The following is a 13,844-nucleotide window of genomic DNA, read 5'->3' as shown; positions in this document are numbered from 1 at the left end:
AGCAGGGCAGCACCAGCTTTCGGTACCTTCGGGGGTGCTGCCTTTGGTGCCATTCATTCCGTTCCTCCGAGGGTCCTGCAGCCCCTTGCTGGTGCCTTGTGGGGACTCCGGGCTCCCAGAGTCAAAGTTCAGGGGGGTGGTGGGTGGCGTCAGCAGGCAGGAGGGGTCTGTGGGTGCTGGGCCAGCCTTGGGGGCCAGACCCTTGCCCAGCTGCAGCTGCTTGAGCTTCTCCTGAAGCTGCGGCTCGCCAGCGGGGTGCTCACAGGGACAGCCGTTGGTGGCCAGGCAGAGCGGGGAGCCCCCCTCTACCTCCGGCTCGACGCAGCCCCCCAGGGAGCAGTAGTCCTCCTGGGTGGCGGTGCTCACCTCCAGGACATCTGGTGTCGTGCATGCTTCTTTCTTAAGAAGGAGAAAAATGCTCTGTGGGAACCCCCGTGGGTGCTGTTCGCACCCTACCTGCACCCCACCACCGTCTGCTCTGCAGGCAGGACGGCTGCTGGCTCCAGCCAAAGCCTTGGCAATTCAGACACCGCCAGGGCTTGTCCTGGCTTCCCAGCACAGCTCCTGCGCCCCAGTTTTGCGGCCAGGACCATGCTGCGGACCCTCACAGCCAGCCAGGAGGGGACTCCTGGTCATGTCCCTGCCGGGGATGTCATTGGAGGGGGACACAGGGAGAGCACGGCTCTTCCTGTGGCCCCAGAGCTGGGTGACGTGGCCCCAGGGTGGCAGGAGGAGGCAGCAGTACCTGTGGGTGCTGCAGCTGATGGGCATAGGGCAGGAGAGGAGAAGGGGACCTGCTGGAGGGAGCTGGAGATGAATGGCAGTACAGCTTAGCACCCACAGCATGTCTTGCCCTCCTGTGCCTTGTAGGCATTAGCTAATTAGTGCTTTTGTGCAAGTCTGCCTAGCTACACAGGCAGGGCGCAGGGCAGGAAGGATGGTGGAACGTGCAGGGAGAAGGGGAGCTCTGCCTGCAGATATCCCCTTTTCCTCCCTCCTCCCCGCTAACGAGATTGCTGGGACCAGCCTGTCCCTCCAGCTCACCTTCCCGCACCCCCAGGCTGGGGGATTAGCAGCACTAATCCTTCCAGCAGCTCTGCATGAGGGCATCGCCGCAGGCGAGGGCAGCGAGCCCTTGGTGCCAGGCTTGGAGGGGCTGCAGAGGGACCTGAGAGCCTCCTGCCCACCCAGGAGAGGAACAGCCCCTCCTTGGGGTGCAGGCTACCTTTGGGGGTGCTGAGCCCGGTCCCTCGCCGGCCTGGGGGCTCTTGCTCTGCAGGCTCCAGAGGAAGTGGCGGATGTAGAGGAGGTGCCGGTAGATGTTGTCGTCCAACGTCTCCACCTCCAGGTCCACTTTGAAGCCCCCGCTGGGCAGGATGATGGGTGGGTGGTTGTCGAAGGACTCCAGCATCTCATCTGAAAGGCAGAGGGAGGGAGGCTAGCGCTGACCCGGGCTGCACCCCCCTCCTGCCTCCCGCCTCTCAGCCACGCACGGTCCCCCAGCAGGACTGGGGACACGGTGAGCTGCGAGGGAACACAGAAAGAGCCCCAGGCCCTTCTGAGGGCACTTTGTATCTTCTGCAACACCCGAATCGCGGGGCCGTGGTTACTCCTGATCGCTGCAGTTACTACAGGATCCCAGGGAGGGGAAGGGAATTGGCTGTTTGGTTTGTACATAAAAACCTTGGAGGGAGCCTGCGGGTGACTGGAGCACGGTGACCGGAGCAGCACCGAGCGCGAAGCCAGGGGCTCACCGGGCTGGAAGGTGGCCAGGCTCTCCTCCTCACCGGGCTGCCACGCTGCGATGCAGCCCACGTCCATCACCGCCTGGCACTGGCTCAGCACCCGGTGGAGCTGCACGGGGCTCAGCGCTGGGAACTCAGCTCGCAGGGACGGCCAGGTCATCTGAGCAGGGAGACAGAGCATAGAGCAAACGGCAGAGGCGAGGAGCCGCTTTCTCCGAGAGGCAGGGGCTCACGAGGGGGGATGGGAGGGAGAAGCCGGGCAAGATGGAGTGAGTTCCTTCCTCGGTACTGCCCATCCACAGACCCACCGCCCCAGGAAGGGGCAGCTGGTGACAGGTTGCAGGAGAAGGGCCACGTCGCTGCAGGGACCCCCACGCGCTGAGCTGGGTCTCTCCTGCCCGTGCCCATCCCGACACTGCGACCCCCCAGCACCCCTCACCTGGACCAGCTGGGAGCCAGGCATGGCCACCAGGTTGGCCACACTGGCGAGTTTGGCGAAGAACTGGTTGGCGAGCTGCTCGAAGCCGGCGCCGCGCAGCCAGTCCAGGAGCAGCCGCACGCTGGCCCGCAGCTTCACCCCCTGCGACCAGTGGAAGCAGCCGAGAGAGGAGCCTGCGGAAGCAGAGCATCCATCAGCACGTGTCAGGAAACAGCCCCCTGGTCCCCCCATCCTTCAGCCGGAGCCCAGCCCCTGCCCCAGGGCAGTGAAATAAATCCATGGTTAACGTCCCCAGCATCCCGTAGCTGTAGCTCCTGGAGGTGGCTGGACCTTACCTGGTGCTAACAGCAGGTAACGGGGCTGTTCCGTTAATGAGGGCTAACGAACACCATCTCGCTCCTCAGTTACAAAGCAGGCTGCAGTAGTTTATTAATGAGCTGCCCTCCAAATTGCTCTCAGCCTCCTCTGCTAAGGCTCAAAAGGGCAGTGCTCTTGCAGAGGGTGAGGATGGGGCATTTGTAGGGTTAAACCCCTCCTAGGAATGGGGACCCTGGAGACAGCAGCTGGGGACGGGGGGGGGGGGGGGGGGGGGGGGCCTACTTAGGGACAGCTTGACATCAGCCCAGCAGCGCATGGGCCCAGGAAGAGAAGCCAGGGCAAAAGCCAAATCCGTATGAGAACGGACCCCAGAGGGACCAGGGGACAGAGAGGTGAGGAAGCAAATCTGCGTGAGCTCAGCAAATGGGTTTGTGCTTCGTCTCCCCATAACGGTGCTGAGACCTGCCCATCTCCAGCCCCCTCAAGCTGCTTGAAGCTCCCTCCCTCCTGTACCCCCCAAGGTGGCACTGGGATGGACTGGAGGGGCTCTCAAAGGACCCATTCCTTACGGGTGACCCAGTCCAGGCTGGGTGTTCAAGGAGGACTGACCCTTGTCCAGCAGCTGGTTGAAGAGCAGGGTGTTGGAGAAGAAGAAGAGGTAGGCAAACATCTGGGAGGTGATCTCGGGGTGCACTTCGTACTGTCGGAGCAGGTCCAGCGCTGCCTGGTAGATGAGCACGACCCTGCGGAGCTCCTCGGGCAGCGGTGGGGATGCCCGCCAGCTCTCCCAGCACTCGTTCTGGAAGGGGTTGCACTCCAGCAGGGCAGGGAGCGACACGTACAGACACTGCCGAGAGAGCGGCACGCTCACAGCAGACTAATTTTGGGGGGTTTTGATGTAAGCCAAACCCTTCGAACCCTGTCACCTCCACAAGCCGAGCAAACCCCGCTGGCGCTGCTCTGGAAAGGGGCTAATCCTGCTTAGCCCCGCCTCGATGCGCTCCAGTGTTGTGCAAGTGTTCAAAAAAATAAAATGACCGTGTCTGTCGCTTTTAGCAGTTGGCGGTGATGACATGGGACGGCTCAGGTAAAGGGACCTGAAAACTGATCTGAACCAGGGCAGCAGCCGGTCAGCTGGGCACAAGGGTGAAAGAAAAACCAGGACCGAGGGGGGTGACCTTTCCCTATTGCTTAAATGGGGGAGCAGCGCCCACCTCTGCTGAGGCTAAGGGAGAGGCGAGGGTGTTGCTCCGTGAGAGCGGTGCAGGAGCAACCCCTGCATCCCCGCGTGCCGACGCCAGCGGACAGGCAGGGCCGTCCCGCACACAGCAGCCTTTCTCCTGCCTCACACTGCCCGCTCTGTTCCCCGCTCCCCATGCCGCCCGGCTCTCGCAGTCCAACGGTGACGGTCCAGGGGCCCCTTTCCATCACGCCCTGAATCGCACCATTATGCCGCGCCGGCCGGAGCCAAGCAGCTCTCCCCAAACGCCTCCCCTGAGCCGCTGCACTGCAGGCAGGGAAACACGCCACAGTACTTCAATACTTTTCCTGGGCTGTGACCAAAAATCAGGGTGCTTCAGCCCAAAGGAAAACACCTCAGTGTGATGCAACCACTAAAGAGCGAAAGCTTAAAAAACCCCTCCTGCACAGCCCGCGAGCTGCTGGGGATGCTCGTGCTGGCCCTGTGGGACACTGCCGCCCTCCCCAGGGAGCGCGTACCTTGGAGATGTAGTAGACACACTGCTGGAAGGTGTACATGATCACCTCCTCCAGCACCGTCATCGCCTCCTCGCTGGCTGTGATGGTGGAGGAGAACAGAGACTCCTTGGAGCCTATGGAGCAGAGAGGAGGTGAAGGAGCTAACCTGCAGCAGCAAGGCAGGCCAAATTCACCGCTCCCCAGATTCCCAGGGTGGGAGTTATTAGTGCTCCTGAGCTGGCATCGCCCCCATGGCATCCCTCAACAGGGGCAAAGAGGCTCCTCTTGCGGCAGCGCGCGCCCGCCTGCCACCTCCCATGGCTCGCAACGCTGCTGGCAGCACAGCCCGGGGGGGTCTCTGCCCCACAGGCAGCCCAGGGCTGCACCCCTCCTTCCAACAGCCTGTCTGACCTACGAATGTTTGAACTTGCTGCATAGTCCAGAAGGATTCGGAGGCTGATTTAATTCCTTTTTCCTTTTCTTCTTTTTTTTCCTGCTGGCATTAACACGGGCTCACCAGTGAGCAATTCTGCAGGGCTGCCTGCAAATCCAGGTGCCCTCGCAACGGCCGGAGGGGGGGCAGAAAGCCACCCCCGAGGCAGTAACCACACGCTGCCGTGGTGGAAAGGGGAGGCTTGACCACAAACACAACCCAACCCGGCCCCAAAGCTGAGCAGCACCACAGCACCATGCGACGCTGCTCCTCCCGCACAGATTACCCCAGCCTGCACCACGGAGACGTCCCTGCTGATGAGGATTACGAGGGGTTAAAGGAGCATCTCGGGGGCACTGACCACCGCTTGCGAATGGGGATTAGCAGAGCAAAGTCGCTCCGGCCGGAGAAGCAAGCAGGGCGCTGCGTCCAGCCGTACCTCTGACGTCCAGCTCCTCCTCCATGCTCTGGATGTAGGTGGGCGATTTCTGCTGGATGAAGTAGAGAACCTCGATGGCGTTGGCCATCCAGAAGAGGATGTGCTGCAGGTCCGGGAGAAGGTCCGTGATGGTGAAGCGGGACAGGGCGGCAGGGTCCTGGCTGGGGAGACACAGCGGGTGTTACAGCTGCAGCTCCTCAGCATCCCCACTCAAACTTTTGGGGAGAAAACAGCCAGCCTGGGGCAATGCCAGGAGAGCATTTGCACCCCCTCCACCCCAAGCCTAGCACCTCTTAGGAAGAAAGACCCTTTGGAAGCAAAAATCTGGTGGTTCTTGCTCTGTGGGATAGCAAAGGGGACCCTGCAGGGACCGGGCTGGCCAAAGGCCACCTGGCCTTTCTGGGGTGCCACTTCTGGGGGGAGAGACTCCCCCTAATACAGCTGAGCTGCAGTAAATACTCATGGCTGAAGAGCAGCTCTCCCCAAGAAGTATGTGCTGTTCCTGCCAGCTCTGGATGGTTAAACCCAGCCTGCCCGCACCGAGCTGTTCAAAAATAAAACAAAATAAATAAAAAGCATCTGGGAAGTTTCTCAACTGCTGAACTGCTTTTTCCTGCTATAGGAAAGGCCTGGGAAGCATCCTGAGAGCTTGTCCTAAAGGAGAGCTCACAGCAAGCACCAACAGTTTCTCCAGATGCTGCTTTGGAGCCTGGATTTTGGAAATGGCTGGGAAGCCGGCCTCACACCCCACTGGGAGCCAGCGCCCCGCACCACTGTGGCAGCCCCGGAGTGGTGCTCCCCAGCCCAGGACACCATGTGCCACCATCCCTGGATGCACGCATGCAACACCAGCCCCATCCTCGCTCCACGGGGGGGGTCTTCAGCATGAACGGGGTGACACCTCGCACCAGAGCCATCCCTGCTACATCCCCCAGGGATGCTGAAGCTCCACGTGCAAAGCCTTGGCCTGGTCTTCGGTTGGAGAAGACCCCAGAGCTGCTGCAGGTCCTTATCCTCCATCCCTCCCCCAAGCTCGCCTGCTTTTCCAGCCCCACACGTTGCCAAGCAGGGTCCTTGCAGGAACCGTGATGAAAGGACCAGAGCACCAAATGCATAGGATTGAGCTGGAAAACGCAGCGTGCATCGGCGCTGGAAGGGCGGTTATAACCAGTCATGGGCTCCCCTTGCTTGTGGAAGAACTGGTTTGAATTCTCCCTGTTTCAGGGCAAAATGAGGAGGAGCAGTGGGTTGCACTTACTGCTGGGACTGCTTCTCAGCCAGCTCCCGCGTCCGCTCCTGGGCAGGGAGAGAAGGGAAAGCAAAGTGAAAAACAGCAGGACAGGGTGGCACGAGCGTTGCCCCAACCAGCACTCACTGCTGCCAGGCGCCGGGCCGGGGGAAGCCCCCGGGGAGGGTCCAGCAACACTCCCACCCCCCTAACACCCCTGTCCCACCGCTGACTGACCCACACTGTCCTCTGGATCATTTTAGCCACTTTAAGCAGCAGCTGCCCGAAGTCACCCGGCTCAAAACTGGTGGCCGAGTGCTGGATGCAGAGGCAGAGCAGGAAGGCAGGGGTCAGCTTGTGGTCGTCCCCCCCAGGCTCGATGAGGGTCATAATGCGCCGCAGGAGCATGTCCTCGGCCGCCGGCTCAAACTCCAGCAGCAGCTTTCTGCGGGGTGCCCTGGGGCCATCGACAGGCGACGGGCCCTGCTTTTTGGTGGCAGGGTCCCTCTCCCGGAGCAGGCTGCCGCACGCCCCGCAGACGGGGGGACCCTGGGGGACGGCGGAGTGCAGGGTTCGCAGCCTCAGCAGGGTCTGCGCCGGCAGCGGCTGCGCCTTCATGGGATCCTTGTAGAGGAGCAGGTAGTAGAGACCGAGGGAGAGGAGGTCCCCGTGCCGCAGCACGACCGTCCGGGCCACCTCGGTGAAGTTGATGGAGATGCCGGCACCAGCGATGGGCTCCAGCACCAGCTTCTCCTCTGAGTGATGCCGGGAAGGTCGGAGCTTCCTGATGGTGCAGTGCAGGGGCAAGATGTCGGGGGCCGACAGGCTGATGCTGGGCTTGCTCGCCTGCGTCCTCTGGCCCACCGTGTGCTGCTCACGGTTCAGCAGGTAAACCAAGCTGTCCTGCCAAGCAGGGAGATGCGGCATGAACCAGGGAGGAGGGGGGAGAAGGGACCCTCCTGCCCGCCATGCAGTGGGTGCTGCAGCCTCCCTCTGTCCCCAGCCGTGCCCTCGCCTGCTGCACCTCTGCACAGCAGAAACACGTTGCTCTCTTATTTTCCTCGCTGCCGAGCAGAACAGCAGCAATTCCTGCTTTGGGACCGCTAGTAAACAGGCACAATAACTTTGGGCATGCAGTAGAAGGGGCTGCTTTGGACATAAAGAGCCCTCCCTCCACCTCTCCCCCCTCACCCTTTCTGCAGCTGCTTTTCCTTCCCATCTTCTCTCCCCAGACTGCAGCAATGCCTGCATCCCCCTGCCCAGGTGAGGATGGTGGGACCCCAGTCAGAGCAGCCGCTCCCTGCCCTGCCTTCTCCCCCAGCCTGCCCGCACGCCCCAAGGCAGCTCCCACAACCACCCCGTGCCTCAGTTTCCCCAGCTGCACTAACGGGATGGCTGCAGGCAGGTGAGGGCTGCAGTGCCAGTGTCACCCTTCCGGAAAGCTTGGCACAGCCAGATCCTCAACGGGGACAAAGTAGCCATTAACTACAAGAGCCATCCCATTCCTTTCCAGGTCTCCAAGTGCTTCCAGCGCTGGGGACCAGGGGCTCCCAGACGCGCTGTCTCCTTGCTGCCTCTCATGACGTTTGCCACTACCGAGGCAGCCAGACGGGGACGGGACAGCTCAGCCATCGCCCGCAAAACCGGGCCTCCCTTGTGCCGGGGCAGGGCTGCTGCTGCGGGGCTTCCCCCGTGCCCCCCTGGGGCACTGCCCGGGGGTCGTGGGTCCCGGCCCCGCGCCCCCCCATGGTTGGGGACAGGCTTGGGGACAGACTTGGGGACAAGGCTGCAAGTCCCAAAGCTGGCACCGCTCGTTTTCTAACGGATGCTTTTCCGCGCCACCACCCCCCCCCCCACCCCAGCAGCTCCGGCCATGCAAGCAGCCCCTCTTCCCCGGGGCTTGGACGGGGGCGGGAGGGAAGAGAAAAGCGGGGGGGTGCCGGGGGGTGCCGGGGGGTGAGCGGGAAGCTGCGCGGTGCTTACATGCTGCTGGCTGTAGCCCTGCAGGAGCAGGAGGTGCGGGGACTGGTAGAGGGAGTACCGCATGCTGCCGCCGCTCCGCGCCGCCGCCGGGCTGCCGGGCAGGGTGGAGCAGTGCCGCTGGAGCCGCTCGCCGGCCCCGGCCCCGGCCCCGGCCCGCCGCGCCGGGTGGCCCAGGCTGGTCTCGCTGAGGCTGCGCCGCAGGGCCGGGGGGGGGCCGCGCCGCTCAGCCCCCGCCGGCGGCCGCCGGGCCCCCCGCGCCCGGTGCCGCTGCAGCTTCCGCGCTTGGGCGTTGATGCCTGCGGGGATGGGGGGGGGAGAGCAGCGGTCAGCTACCACACACCCCCCGATACCACCACCACCACCTCCTGGGACCCCCGCAGCCGCAGCACTCTCCGGCTGGAGGGATGCTGCAGCGTGGGAGTGGGGATGGAGCAACTGAAGGGCCCCCCCGGGACCACGCACCCTCCCTGGGCTGATGTCCCCTGGTCCCCTGCCCTCCATGAAGGGTGATGCCAGGACACCGACAAAAGGAGTTTTGTGCCCCGATGCCATCGTCGAAAAGGGGGTGCCCCAGCCCGCCCCAGCCCCCAAACCCCACTGACCGGGGGGCAGCCAGACCGGGCTCAGCGTCTGCAGCATCCCCCACGCACCCCGGCCACGCTGCCAGGGCTGGGAGGGGGAGAGGAAATCTGTGCTAAAAAGAAATTTAGCTCAATCTTTGGGGGGGGGGGGGGGGGGGGGAAGCCTGGATGCTGCTTTCGGGCCTTCAGCACTCAGTGGCCAGCAGCAAGCAGGAGCTGTGGGGACCCCCCCCCAGTCCCCCAAGCATCAGCCAGGCATGGGAGCTGTGAGCTGCAGTGGAGCCTGCCCGCCGGGCTGCCTGCCTGCCTGCCGCAGGAGCAAGCTGTAATTAACTTCCACCAAGCATCAATTCAGGAAGAGCTGTCCGCAAGACGAATGGGAGCCGGAGCAAATGAATAGGCCTGGCCGAGCTGCAAAAGCAGCCCCTCGCATGGTGTCCCCAGCGCCGGGGGGGGTCCCTGAGGGTCCCTCTGTGCTGCAAGCATGGCTTGAGCTCTGCAGGAGAAATAAGAAGTTGCAAGTCCAATGGGCGATGCTCGTACCTCGGGTGGGCAGCCTCCTGGGAGCAGGTCACTGGCATTCGAGGAGGACGGAGAGTGGGGACAAGACCTAAAGGCTTTCCTTGCGGGAGCAGCACTGCAGCAGGGTCAGTGCAGCACGGAGCCAGAGCCCCGCTCACGGCTTCGGCCGGTGAGATTTGGGGACAGTCGTCGGGATGCGGGGACGGCAGAGCGCAGAGCCTAGTGCCCAGGGCTGCTTAAAGGGACACTCACAAGCTCAGATCCAAAAAAAAAAAAAAAAAAGTCATCTGCCTTATTTGGTGAGGAATGGGCTGCCGGTTCTGAAATACATTTTTTTGTTTGTTTGTTTAAATCGAACGCTCCTTTGCTGGGAAAATGAAAGAGATGGGGATGGGGATGAGGGTGGGAGAAGGAGAAAAATAGCCCCTGCTGTTTACATGCCTTGGGATTAGAGCAAGGCATGGCCAAGCCGCCCCGAGCAGTCCAGTGCCCTGCATCCTTCTTAAAAAGGCAATCGGCCTCCCTCACGTCCCCATTATGGCCAGCGGCACGGCATGGGACAGCTGCGTCCTGCAAACATGAAACCCAAGGGGTGCGACAAGCCTACCCGGGTGGGGGCACAGCCCAAGCCGTGCCGCTGGGGATGCCACCCCAAATGTGTCTGCAGGAGGCCCTGGCTCCCCCCAAGAGCCCTGTCCCCAACCCACAGCATGGAAATGGGCCAAAGGGATGAAGGATGGCTGGGGCGATGCAGGTCCCAGCCCGGCCCGTGGGAGTGGAGGAGGAGAGGGGCCGGATCCTGGGGAGCAGCGATTGTTGGAGCTCATTGCACTGGGAGGGAACAGGGGCTGCTGGAACTGGGGTCCCACCACCCAGAGAGACACGCCATCACCGATCCCTTATCTAGGGGAAAGGAAGCTTCTGTATTTATTTTGTGTAGGAAAAAGCTGCTTTTTTACTGCTGATAGAGCCCCTGTCACAGGCTCCCCGCTAACCCTGGAGCTGCGCTGGAAAGATAAACACAGCTCTTTTCCTGAGCATAACAAAGTCCCGCCATAAAACAGGTTATGTTTTTTCAATCCTCTGGTACTGTTTTCTCCTCCCGAGCGTGTGCGGGCTATCCTACCCAAAACGCTGCACAAGCATCTCAGGCAGCGCAGCCGGGGCAGAGCCATCAGCTGCTGAAGCCGCATGGCGATGCAGATGGGAACGGGGCAGGATCGCACCCTGTCCCTTAGGGAGAGCTGGGCACCCCAGGCAGGGGCACCACACACCCCCCAGCCAGCCCCCACCGAGCTGCTGCCTCTAAACCCATGCTGCATCCCGGGGAAAAACCTGCCGGTTGTGGTGCCTGGGGTCTTGGCTGGGACCTGCCTCCTTTTCAGCATAGGAAAGAGTTTCCCTTTTCCTGGCTGAGAAATAAAACAGTCAATAAATAACTCCATGGACTCCAGGAAAGAAGAAATGCTTTGAATTTACCCAGGAGGGGCTAACTCTGGGCTAGTCCTTCCTAATGTAATTGCTACGCAGACCCTGCAGGGAATCCTGCCTGGATGCAGTTGTGCTAAGGTATATCAAAGCCAGATCCTCAGAGGTACCTGGCAGAGCATCTTTTAATATAACAGCCTTAACTCCTAAGTTTCTCGAGGTGTGCACGCCTCCCAGGAAAGCCCCAGGAAGCGCAGGACACGGTGCAAAATGGGGCTGTTTAGGAAGATGAATGCCATAAAGATGCCAAGTGCTGCACCTCTGTCCCAGCACCCCCCAGTTTGCGGGTGTTTTCCCCAGATGCTCCCTAACCGCTGCCCTGTCGCTCCCCAAAAAGAGCAGGGCCAGGGGTAGCAGTGAGAAAGGCCATCAGCCTCGTTTACTGCACTGATGCTCTACCTGTGCTGCTAATTAGTGGCATGAGAAGTAAACACCTTCCTCTCCAGTTGGAAGCAGCTAATAAGGTAATTAGGATAATGGGTAACTGAGCAGATAAAACTCAAGCTATTTGCTAACTGGTTATGGTTGGGTGTGGAGCCTTTCCCCCAGCTCAGCAGCAGGGTGAGCAGTGATGCACCAGCCTGTGTGACACCAGTGGTCCCAGTCCTGCTGCTCCAGTGATGCCCTGTGTGGGGAAGGGCCCTGCAGGTATTTCCCTGGGGATCCTGCTTTGCAGCATTCCTCTTTGGGGTTTTTGGGTTTTGGTTTTTCCCTAGGGAGCTGCATGCCCAAAGTCCCTTTGTTTTTTTTGCACAGATGCTGCATTTTCCACACCAGTACCCCATGACCATGGGGTAGGCAGCTGATGCTTGGCGAGATCTCTGCCAGCTTGATGCTGGTGACAAGGGTGACCCTGGTAGCAAAGACTTGCAGTCAGTCCCCATCACACCTGTAATTTTGTGTCTTTTTGAGGTGCTGGATGAGGGGGAAGCAGATGCCTTCCCCCAGATGTGCTGCATCACTCCCATCTATCCCTGACAGCCTGCGGATGGGGTGGGAAAGCGTAGTCCCAGCCCTGCAGCGTCCCTTTGGCAGTGCTACCGGCATGGGGCAAGACTGGTGACAGAGCCTGCCACCAAAATAAAGGGCTGAAGAAGTGAGATTTCTTAATGGGTAAGAAAAATAAGGGCTGTGTAGTCTGCAGAGCAGACAGCCTAAATAAACGTGGGTGTAGGTTTTGTGTCTCGGAAGAGCTTGGTCAGCTATGGAAAATGCCCAAAGGTTAAAAAATGGAGAATTTCCACCACTCCACCCAGGAGTGCTGAAACAAATGAAGCGATATCTACATTGAAAGTGTAATGGGCTTATTTCCAGATCCAGGGCACGCGATCTGGTCAGGAACTGCTACTCCAGCAGAAATCACCGAGGGGTGCCAAGCCCCGGCCAGCTTGGTGCTGCCTGCTCCCGTGCCGGGCAGCCTGGATCCTGCCTCTCCCCTGGCCGGCGTGGGAGCCTTACCTTCCCCACCCAGGATCCAGGTCACGGGTGGGAATGCTGCTTCCCACATCCGAGGGGGAGAATTTGAGGCCGAGAGTTGATGTGACCTTGGGCTCAGGCAGCGAGCTGCCACGTGGCCCTCCCCACTGCGTGCTATAACCATTGCACTTGGATCTTTGTTCAAAAGCAGCTGGGTTTAGAGTCACCGCTCTCCCAAAGTGCTTAACGGCTCTCTGATCCCGGCTGGAGAAAGGGCCGAAGGGGGATGCTCTGCACTTCTCTTTGCAGCTCCCTCCCTGGCCTGAGCTCCTGTCTCTCCATTCGCATCACGCGTGCAGCGAGCTGGGACCGATGCCGTAGTGTCCCCTCCCTGAGCGGACACGAGGACCGGACACGGCGAGGGATGGAGGGAGCCCTGGCTTACCATCAGGTGCCAGCTCAAGGCTGGAGGTGAGCCCACCCTCGGATCCCTGCGCTGATGGGGACCTCCCCACAACCCCAGCACCCCCCAAAGCTGCAAACTCCACACGCAGATTTTGGGGCACCCAGGCAAAATCACAATCGCAAATTGTGGCTGGTGGGACCCCAGCAGCATCTGCTCTCCCCAAAATGCCCATGGCTGGTTCCCTTTGCACCGCGGGCCTGGGCTCCTTCCAGCCCTCGTTAAAGGGGATGGGAAAGGAGCCCTGACCCCGCTGGCGTGGGACAGGTTGGGCCATTTGCTCTGCTGCTGGTGGGGGGAACCTTGGCTCCTCTTTGCCGAGCGCCTGGGGTAACCTAATGATGATGCAGGATTATTTCTGACAATCGCAACCCTTTCCTGCAGGTGTGAGGAACCACTCGCTGCCCATCCCAGCAAAACCTCCTGGCTAACACCTCCTGAGCCTGATCCAGATCCCTCCCTCAGCAGGTCAGACCCATCAAGGGCATCATGTAACTTAAAAACCTGATTTTAAACCTTTCCATCCCTGTCCTCGCAGGGCTTCTAGCTGAGGGCAGAAGGATGGAAACTTCATTACTCTGTGCTGGGGTCACTTATTAACCTGCTGGTTCCTAATGATGCACTTCTCTCCTCCTGCCAGCCCTGGGCTCAGTCAGGCACCTCCAGAGGGGCTCTCCTGCCCTACATTGCTCTCTCTTCATTAGCTTTTAATTTTGTTTAATTGCTCCTGCAGATTTGCCTGGGGTGCCTCGGCCTGGGGGATGCAGGTGGGGAGACGAGGCAGGTGGTACGGGGGAATGGGACAGTGCTCTGCTGAGCACCACGCTGCGCCGAGGTGTGGGATGCCGTGATGCCGGTTCCCAGCGACGCGAAGAGCGGGCAGCACTGATGGTCTTGCCTGCTGCACATGGGGATTTGCTGTGGACCCCTAGACTGGCTGGGGTAAATATCTGAGGTCACAGGTACTGAATTTATGCAGGAGAGCACTAAGTACCAACTCTACTCAAGAGCTGTGCAGCTAAAACACAGCTCTCCTCCCACCCAGCACTTGCACCACCCCGCTGTGTCCAAAACGCAGGCAAAAGCTACTG

The 13,844-nt window shown here is 60.8% G+C and overlaps 1 protein-coding gene across 5 annotated transcripts in view; it reads right to left on the bottom strand.

The window, feature by feature from the left end:
- RADIL (Rap associating with DIL domain) overlaps positions 1-13,844 on the bottom strand; it is a 31,529-nt gene that overhangs the window by 4,490 nt on the left and 13,195 nt on the right. For 4 of the 5 annotated variants that reach the window (XR_008579408.1, XR_008579409.1, XM_054843063.1 and 1 more), the window contains exons 4-13: positions 8,284-8,579; positions 6,538-7,203; positions 6,331-6,368; positions 5,073-5,233; positions 4,222-4,334; positions 3,112-3,349; positions 2,185-2,357; positions 1,755-1,905; positions 1,226-1,416; positions 27-399 (exon numbers count right to left, since the gene is read on the bottom strand). Coding sequence is in view for 3 of the 5 variants with exons in the window: in XM_054843063.1 (XP_054699038.1) it covers positions 27-399; positions 1,226-1,416; positions 1,755-1,905; positions 2,185-2,357; positions 3,112-3,349; positions 4,222-4,334; positions 5,073-5,233; positions 6,331-6,368; positions 6,538-7,203; positions 8,284-8,579 (2,400 nt within the window). In the remaining 2 variants the exon portion in view is untranslated. The remainder of the gene's footprint in view (positions 1-26; positions 400-1,225; positions 1,417-1,754; positions 1,906-2,184; positions 2,358-3,111; positions 3,350-4,221; positions 4,335-5,072; positions 5,234-6,330; positions 6,369-6,537; positions 7,204-8,283; positions 8,580-13,844) is intronic. The other variant, XM_054843066.1, reaches the window with a different exon arrangement.

Source organism: Grus americana, chromosome 15 (assembly GCF_028858705.1).
Source record: "Grus americana isolate bGruAme1 chromosome 15, bGruAme1.mat, whole genome shotgun sequence".
Taxonomy (NCBI): domain Eukaryota; kingdom Metazoa; phylum Chordata; class Aves; order Gruiformes; family Gruidae; genus Grus; species Grus americana.
Note: the sequence above shows the minus strand (reverse complement) of the source record. Positions and strands in the feature narration are given on the sequence as shown.